Genomic DNA, 9,193 nt, shown 5'->3' with positions numbered 1-9,193 from the left:
GTAATGTGTACGCAGACCTTACCCCTACCCCGATAGGGCAGGGAGGCTGTTTCCGATAGACCCTCGGCTTAGAAAGACGGAAATAAAAAAAACAAGAAAAGACAATTCATTAGTAATTTCACTAGAAATCGTAATAGTAACAGAAGCATAACAACTAAAAAATAAATGACATGCAATAGCAGTAACCAGTATCTAAGGCCCGGGGCTAAGATAAACAGCAAGGATAGTATGGACTCGGCATAAACTGCAAGCCATCTAAGATCAATCCTAATCCAACCCCGCCTCACCCCAGGTATGAAGTAAGGAAAGCTCTACCACCCCCTAACCTACAACCCTAATATTTTACCTCCAGACCTTCCTATCAAGGGCCATGTCCTCGGAAATCTGCAGTCGTACCATGTCCTGCCTGATCACCTCTACCCAATACTTCTTAGGCCTCCCTCTACCTCTTCTCGTACCCACCATGGCCAACCGCTCACACCTCCTCACCGGAGCATCAAGGCTTCTCCTCCACACGTGCCCGAACCATCAAAGTCTCGCTTCCCGTATCTTGTCATCCATAGGGGTCACGCCCACCTTCTTCCGAATATCTTCATTCCTAATCTTGTCTATCATAGTGTGTTCGCACATCCACCTCAGCATCCTCATCTCTTCTACCTTCACCCTCTGGATATGGGATTTCTTAACCAGCCAACACTCCGCCCCATACAACATGGTCGGTCTAACCACAACTCTATAAAACTTACCTTTGAGTATCAGTGGCACTTTCTTGTCACACAAGACTCCAGATGCAAGCCTCCATTTCATCCAGCCCGCCCCTATACGGTGAGTGATGTCCTCGTCGATCTCTCCGTCCCCCTGAATCATCGACCCAAGGTACTTAAAGCTATCTCTCTTGGGGATGACCTCTGATCCAAGCCTCACGTCCCTGCCTACTTCCCTCGACTCAGCGCTAAACTTGCACTCCAGGTACTCTGTCATAGACCTGCTCAATTTGAAACCCTTAGACTCGAGGGTCTATCTCTAAACCTCCAACCTCTCGTTAACACCGACCCCCGTCTCATCAATTAGAACTCTGTCATCAGCAAATAACATACACCATGGCACATCCCCTTGAATATGGTGTGTCAATGCATCCATCACCAAGGAAAATAAGAACGGGCTAAGCGCAGAGCCTTGGTGTAATCCCATAACAACCGGGAAATGATCTGAGTCGCCTCCCACAGTCCTAACTTTAGTCTTAGCTCCATCATACATGTCCTTGATCGCTCTTATGTAGGCTACTGGCACGCCCTTTGCCTCAAGACATCTCCAGAGCACCTCCCTAGGGACCTTGTCATACGCTTTCTCCAAGTTAATAAACACCATGTGTAGATCCTTCTTCTTATCCCTGTACTGTTCCACCAACCTCCTAATAAGGTGGATAGCTTCCGTAGTGGAGCGACCCGGCATGAACCCAAACTGATTGTCGGATATAGACGTCATTTTCCTCACCCTCACCTCCATCACCCTCTCCCAGACTTTCATGGTATGGCTAAGTAACTTGATACCCCTATAATTGTTACAACACTGGATATCACCTTTGTTCTTGTACAACGGTACCACTCTACTCGACCTCCACTCCTCTGGCATCTTCTTCGTCCTAAAAATTACATTGAACAACCCAGCCAACCACTCCAATCCTGCTCTACCCACACACTTCCAAAACTCAACCAGAATTTCGTCTGGCCCGGTCGCTCTACCCCTACTCATCTTACGCAAAGCCCCCACGACCTCCTCTACCTTAATGTGCCTGCAATACCTAAAATATCGGAGACTCTACGAATGCCTCAAATCCCCTAGCGCGATATCCCGGTCCCCCTCCTCATTTAGAAGACTATAGAGTACGTCTGCCATCTCTGCTTAATCTGGGACTCTCCCGTCAATACTCTACCATCCACGTCTTTGATGCACCTTACTTGGTCCAGATCCCGGGCCTTCCTCTCCCTCGCTTTAGCCAGCCGAAACAACTTCCTGTCCCTGCCTTTCTCCCCAATTCCTCATATAGACGACCAAACGCTGCATTCTTAGCCTCCATGACCGCCAGCTTTGCCTCCTTCCTCGCCACCTTGTACCTCTCTCTATTCTCTCTCCTCCCCTCCTCGCTTGTGCTCCCTGCCAACTTCGCGTACGCTACCTTCTTCGCCTCCACTTCACCTTGGACTACGTCATTCCACCACCAGTCGCCTTGGTGCCTGCCAGAAAAACCCTTCGATATCCCTAGCACCTCTCTCGCCGCCTCCCTGACGTAGTTCGCTGTCGTTGAGCACATAGTGCTCGCGTCTCCACTACTCCTCCAAGCTCCCACAACGGATAACCTCCCGTCCAACTCTTGGGCTTTATCCTTGGTTAAAGCTCCCCATCTAATCCTCGATCGGCCACGAGCATACCTTTTCTTCCTCTTCATCATAATGCCGATGTCCATCACTAAGAGCCTATGCTGAGTCGCGAGGGTCTCTCCCGGGATAACCATGCAATCCTTGCACAACTCTCTATCACACCTTCTGAGGAGAAAGTAATCAATCTGAGTTTTCACCACCGAACTGTGGAAAGTAACCAGATGCTCCTCCCTCTTCGGAAAAGTCGAGTTCGCAATCACCGGCTCGAAAGCCTTAGCGAAGTCTAACAGCGAAGTACCTCCTCCGTTCCTATCCCCAAGGACAAAGCCACCATACACCTCGCCATAACTACCAGCAGCCGACCTAATATGGCCATTAAAATCCCCTCCAATAAATAACATTTCAGTAGGTGGAATACTACGCAAAATCTCGTCCAAACCCTCCAAAAGAGCCTCTTAACCTCCTCATCCAAGCTCGCTTGCGGCGCGTATGTGCTAACGACATTGAGGGTGCACTCACCAATCACTAACTTAATAAAAATTAGCCTATCATTCACTCGCCTAACCTCAACCACAGACTCTCCAAGATCCCTATCCATCAAGATACCCACTCCATTCTTACCCCTCACGACTCCAGAGTACCACAACTTATACCCGCCCGCATTCCTCGCCTTCGACCCTGCCCACCTAGTCTCCTGGACACAAGCTATATTAACCTTCCTCTTCTGAATCTTCGCCAACTCAATAGACTTACCCGTCAGCATGCCTATGTTCCACGACCCGATCCTCAATCTACAAGCTCCCTCTTTCCCCTTACTCTCCTTCTTCCCGTACCATCCACTGACCCCCTTCTCACCCCCGGCACCCCTTGAGGACATGACCTTACTCTACCATCCCAGACCACAGCCACTATACCTAAGACAAACTCCGAAAAACACTAACACAGACCCAAACTAGAAAATAACAGGCAGCAACCACAAGTACTCTAATAATATGCTTAAAGTGATGCTAACTTAATAGCCACAATTTAACTAACATAAAGAAAGAGACAAGAAAGCGAGAGGTACCAACTCCCGGTGGAAAGAACCTGGAAATATGACTTGATGCACCCGAGGTCACAGAAATTTGTCGTGCGTCCTTCCAACTCCTGCCAACCTTTGCACACACTTGCCGGTGATGCTCCGCTCTACTCGCCCGTACGCCTCGCGCTTGCCTGGGCAGCCGCAACTAGTTCCCTGAAAAATCATTCACAACCACCACGAAACCAATAGGGAAGGGGGATGTCAACCTGTCGCGGGGGTGGACCTGGACAGAGTCGAAAAAGGAGGGACAACAAGGGGGAGCTGCCGGACAGAGGTCGCCGACGGGGCTGCTAGGGACTAATATAGTTCCCTAACAATATCTTTCTCACAAGTTACAAGATTACCAAATTTTCTTTCGTGTCAATGTTATAAATTCCTCATCTTAATCTAAAAGAACCAGGATCTTTCTTTTAGGTAATGGAGTTAGTAGTCACGGCAGAGTTTAATCATTTGAGTAAATCATGATTTTTTTTTCCCGAAAATTGAGTCATGATATTGACTACACATAGTAATTTTACTTTACCATACCATAACTTTTGGTCTATAAATATCCTTATCGTTATTTCTGTTGCTAAAGTTATACCTTGATTTAAGAGCAATTTATGTAAAATACCTATTGAACTTAAAATAATTACCTTTTTTTGTCCATTTGAAAATTAGTTACAATATATATCTACTCAGTTAAAACTAATTATCCGACCTACCCACCTGACTTAGCTTAATTTGACTTGACTTGATTTGGCTTAACTTGCTTTAGCTTGACTTTATGGGTATTTAAAACATTTGTGGGTAGGAGCGAATAATTTTTTTCAGCCACCTGAGTATTTGCCAAATATTCCCTTGATTTAACGGCAGAATTTTTGGCCCAACTTTTAATATGTTAGCAGGTTTTATTGGTAAAAATAGCACGGTTGTAACGACCCGACCGGTCGTTTTGAGCTTTTGCACTTTGATCGCCAGTTCTCAGGCATGACTTGCCCCGTGTTATGTATTATGACGAATGTAGATCGTTGGTTTTGGTTTTCAGGAAAATTTGGGATGAATTTGAAAGAACAGTTTCAGTTGAAAGTTTTGAATTTGGAAGGTTTGACCGAGAGTTGACTTATTTGTATATGAGCTCGGATCGGAGTTTTTATGATTTGGTTAGGTTCGTTAGATGATTTGTGACTTAGGAGTGTGATCGGAAGTGATTTTGGAGGTCCGGTGTAGAATTAGGCTTGAATTGACGAAGTTAGTATTTTGGCGAATTCCGGTTGGTAGGTGAGATTTTGATCCGAGGGTCGAAATGGGATTCCGAGAGTTCTTGTAGCTTCGTTAGGTGATTTGGGATGTGTGCGCAAAATTTCAGGTCATTCAGAGGTGTTTTGGTCGGGTTTTTGATCGAATGCGTATTTCGAAAGTTTTAGAAGAACTTAGGCTTGAATCCGATCTAATTTGATGGTTTTGGTGTTGTTTGTGGTGTTTTGATGATTGGAGCAAGTTTGAATGGTGTTTTACGATGGATTGGCACTTTTGGTTGAGGTCCCGGGGGCCTCGGGGTGATTTCGGATGGTCATCGGGATGAATTTGGACTTGTAGCACTGCTGATAGTTGCTGGTATCTGGTATTTCCGCATCTGCGGAAAAGGGGGCAGCAAATGTGGTTCCGCAGATGCGAAGATAGGAGAGCAGGTGCGGATTTTGGGCCATTGGTGGACTTCCGCAGAAGCGGATGGTGGTCCGCATATGCGGCGTCCGCAGAAGCGGATATAGACCGCAGAAGCGGTCCAGGCGGTTAAGTGAAGCACCGCAGGAGCGGAATAATTCCGCAGAAGCGGAAACCGCAAATGCGGTAACTGGATCGCAGAAGCGAAAATAAGGTCTAGGCAGAAGGGTTTAAAAATTAATATTTCATCCGCGAGCTAAGGTATTTTTCCACCATTTTTGGAGCAACCTTGAGAGCTTTTGGACGAGAATTGAAGGGGATTTCGACTAGGATTGATTGGAGGTGAGTTCTATGGCCTAAATACATGATTTAATGGAAGAATTAACCTAGAAATTTATGAAAATTCATCAAAAAGGGAGAAAAGTTGGGGCTTGATTTTTGGTATTTTAAAGTGGGTTTTGATGGGTCATTTGAACTCGGATTTGGGAGTTCTTGGTATGTATAGACTCGTGGCGAGATAAGGAATCCGATGATGTTAAATTTTCTTATTTTTGAGAAGTGGGCCCAGGGCTCGGGTTTTGCAAATTTCGTGATTTTCGATGTTTTTCGATTGGGTTATGTTCCCTTAGCCTATTGTAACGTATTCGTTGTGGTTTTGATCAGATTCGACGCACGAGGAGGTCGATTCGCGAGGCAAGGGCATAGCGAGCTAGGATTTTGGCCGGCTTAAGGTGAGTAATAATTGTAAATGATATCCTGAGGGTTTGAAACCCCGGATTTGCATATCATAGTGCTATATTGAGGTGACTTGCACGCTGGATAGCGAGCGTAGGGTAGAGCACCGTTGGGGATTGTGACTTGGTCCATCCCGATTGTTGATTTTACCGCGTATTTGACTGAAACTTATTTGTTATTATCATGATTTGGGCTGATTGCCATATTTGGGCTCGTGCCAATTATCTGAACCCTTCGGGGATTTTTACCACTGTTTCCTCATTATTTTGATATACTACTTGAATTCAGTCCTGTTGATTATACTGTTTTACAAACTCAGCCGCTTTAACTGAACTTTGAGACTTAAATGATATTTCCACTGTTTTTTGGGCTGAGCACTACTATTTTATTGATGCTCGAGGGGCTTATGATGTTTCTGGACTGAGTGAGGCTTTCAAGCCTTGAGCGTGATGTGAGGAGGCTTTCAGGCCTCGAGTGCTATGTGAGGAGGCTTTCAGGCCTCGAGTGCTATGTGAGGAGGCTTTCAGGCCTCGAGTGCTATGTGAGGAGGCTTTCAGGCCTCGAGTGTTATGTGAGGAGGCTTTCAGGCCTTATGTTATATGCCACGAGGTGGCTTGATATTGCGCTTGGGCCGTAAGGGGCCCCTCCGTAGTCTGCACACCCACAGTGAGCGCGGGTACCCATATGGATCGGGCTGCACGCCATAGCGAGATATGTGGATCGGGCTGCACGCCGCAGCGGTTACTATATGATACTGTCTTGAGAGTGATCTGAGAGAGAGAGCCCGAGGGGCTGAGAGTGTTTCTGAGAGTGAGCCCGAAGGGCTGGTACTGTTTTGAGATATTGCCCGAGGGGCGAACTTTTATGTGCTCATCTTGCATATTTACTTGCCTTTTTACCTGTTATACTGCGGTATTTGTGCCCGAGGGGCGGATTTTTCTGTGCTTATCAGCACTAACTGTTTTGAAATTATTTCGTAACTGTTGAAAAGATCATTTTCAAAAGAGATTTAAACTGAGCAAAGATATTTTCCAAAGATTTCACAGTTTCACTGTTTTCTCAAAATGATTGAACCCTGCTTCTATAAAGCATGATGGTTTGCTTTACGTGATTTCTTACTGCTCAGTTGTTATTTACCTTTATTACTCACTGAGTTGGAGTACTCACTTTACTCCCTGCACCGCGTGTGCAGATGCAGGTATCTAATCACCCGGTAGCGGGTTTTGGCCGATCAGAGGCAGAGTTACATGAGTTAAGGAGGTGACTGCCAGCGTTCGCAGCACCATGTTTCTCTCTTTTGTTCATTATTTCGGTTTTGTATATTTTAGGCCTTGTAGTGGATTTACATTTTGATAGATGCTCGTGACTTGTGACACCCCGATTAGGGCTGTGTTGGGTTGTATTTCCGCTGATTAACATTATTAAGTCATATTTTAGTTGTTTATTCATGTTTAAATTATTTTTCAAAAGACGAGTTAGGTTAGTTGGCTGGCCTCGTCTTCACGAGAGGCGCCATCACGACCAGTGCGGGGTTTGGGTTGTGACAACGGTCTAGCCAGTTTTCGGACTGGTCATTCAAAAATAGCCAGCGTTTACCAAGTCAATGAAAAATAGCCACTATTTTGCTGCAATAGAGACCGGTCCAGCATAATATACTGGAGTTCGGTGCACCTATGTATGAACTTCCAGCATATTATGCTGGAACTCCAACACACGGAAAGTTCCAGCATAATATACTAGAGATTCGAGCACTTGTGTATGAACTTCCAGCATATTATACTGGACCGCTATACTTTACTGGAACTCCAGTATATTATGCTGGAGTTCTAGTGTACTTATGCTGGAACTCCATCATATTATGCTGGAGTTCCAGCATACTTATCCTGGAACTCCAGTATAATATGCTGGAGTTCAAGTATACTTATGCTGGAACTCCAGCATAATATACTGGCGTATTTTCCGGGTTTTAAACAGTGTTTTTGCTCAGATTTATCTTTACATGAAAAGTGACTAGATTTCGATTACTTTTAAAACTGGGCTATTTTTGAACGACCACTTGTAAATCTGGCTATTTTTGAATTTCTCCCGTTTTATTGGGGCACGTGGCTGACCCGCTAGCTGAACCGGTCCATTTGTTTTATGACCCGAATAAAAAGAGGGTTGCCACCTTTTTCGTGGACCCGCTTCTCTCTCACGCTCTGTTGTCTCCTTTCTCTTTCTACTCTCTTGCGCTACAGGTCAACATTTATTATTTTATAGGAAAATCTAACTACAAGGAGCTGCTTTGTTTATGAATATGGATGTATTTTTAAGTAATAAAAAATAATCTCTTTTTGCGACGTTGCTATTACGTGCTCATGATTACTTAAACGGCCTTCAACTTTTATTCTATCTATATTTTTTATATCTATCTATCTATATTTATATTATTATAAAAGTACGAATAATTTATGCTAAATGTTGAACGACTAAAATATCCCTGAAACATTGATCGACTTTTATGCCCTTAAATATTTGTATAATTTAAGGATCTAATGGTAAATTACCTAATGATAGAATTCTTTTTCGATTTAAACTATACATACCCGACCCTACAACGTTGATCCTACTTGAATTGGAAAAGTACTGTTCCTAATTACAATTCCTTTATAACAAGGCATGTAATAAAAGAAAGATACGTACTGAAGAAAATTTTAGTACTACCTTAAAGAAAACATCTATAAAATTTTAAACAAAGTTGAAATTCTTACTATTTTTAAAGTCTTAAATTGTATTTAGTACATATAAAGCTACAACTAAATTAAGTTAGTATCTTTTACCTAAATATTAGGAGTTACTACATATTTCAAACAAATTGAATTAATTTTTAAAATATTAAATAATAAGAAAATAATCAAATGATAATTTTTAAAATATAAAATTTAATATTAAAGTGTTAAAATAATAGGGGAAAGTTTAGATGAATATTTTTATTTTACATGATATTAAAGTGATGAGATTGTGATCTTTAATTTATTTTGTATTTACTTCAGTATGAGTAATTGATTCCTTTACAAATTTCTCAAAGAAAATCGATTGATGTTAGTCTAGATTAGGTTTCCTAAAACAAGTTCGTCCAAGTCTCCAATATATCAAAGTTTAACAAATTTTTTCTTTAATTGGTTTATTTTCATTAGTGCTCATGTGCCATAACTTGGTAAAAAAATATGTATATTTCTCCTAAAAAGTATGTAAAATATGTATACTATATATAATATACGTATATACGAAAAAAGATTAATATATATATATATATATATATATATATATATATATATATATATATATATATATATATATATATATATATATATAT

At 42.6% G+C, this 9,193-nt stretch overlaps 1 protein-coding gene across 1 annotated transcript; it reads right to left on the bottom strand.

The window, feature by feature from the left end:
- LOC109233302 lies at nucleotides 1,063-3,255 on the bottom strand (the record flags this gene model as incomplete). The annotated part of the gene is made up of 4 exons (XM_019399137.1): nucleotides 2,831-3,255; nucleotides 1,959-2,741; nucleotides 1,494-1,792; nucleotides 1,063-1,421 (listed from the first exon to the last, which is right to left on the bottom strand). Coding segments are annotated over exons 1-4 (1,866 nt in total), but the record flags the coding sequence as incomplete, so codon positions are not given.

This window comes from Nicotiana attenuata, chromosome 1 (assembly GCF_001879085.1).
Source record: "Nicotiana attenuata strain UT chromosome 1, NIATTr2, whole genome shotgun sequence".
In the NCBI taxonomy this organism is placed as follows: domain Eukaryota; kingdom Viridiplantae; phylum Streptophyta; class Magnoliopsida; order Solanales; family Solanaceae; genus Nicotiana; species Nicotiana attenuata.
The sequence above is the reverse complement of the archived record's forward strand: the minus strand, read 5'-3'. Positions and strand labels throughout refer to the sequence as shown.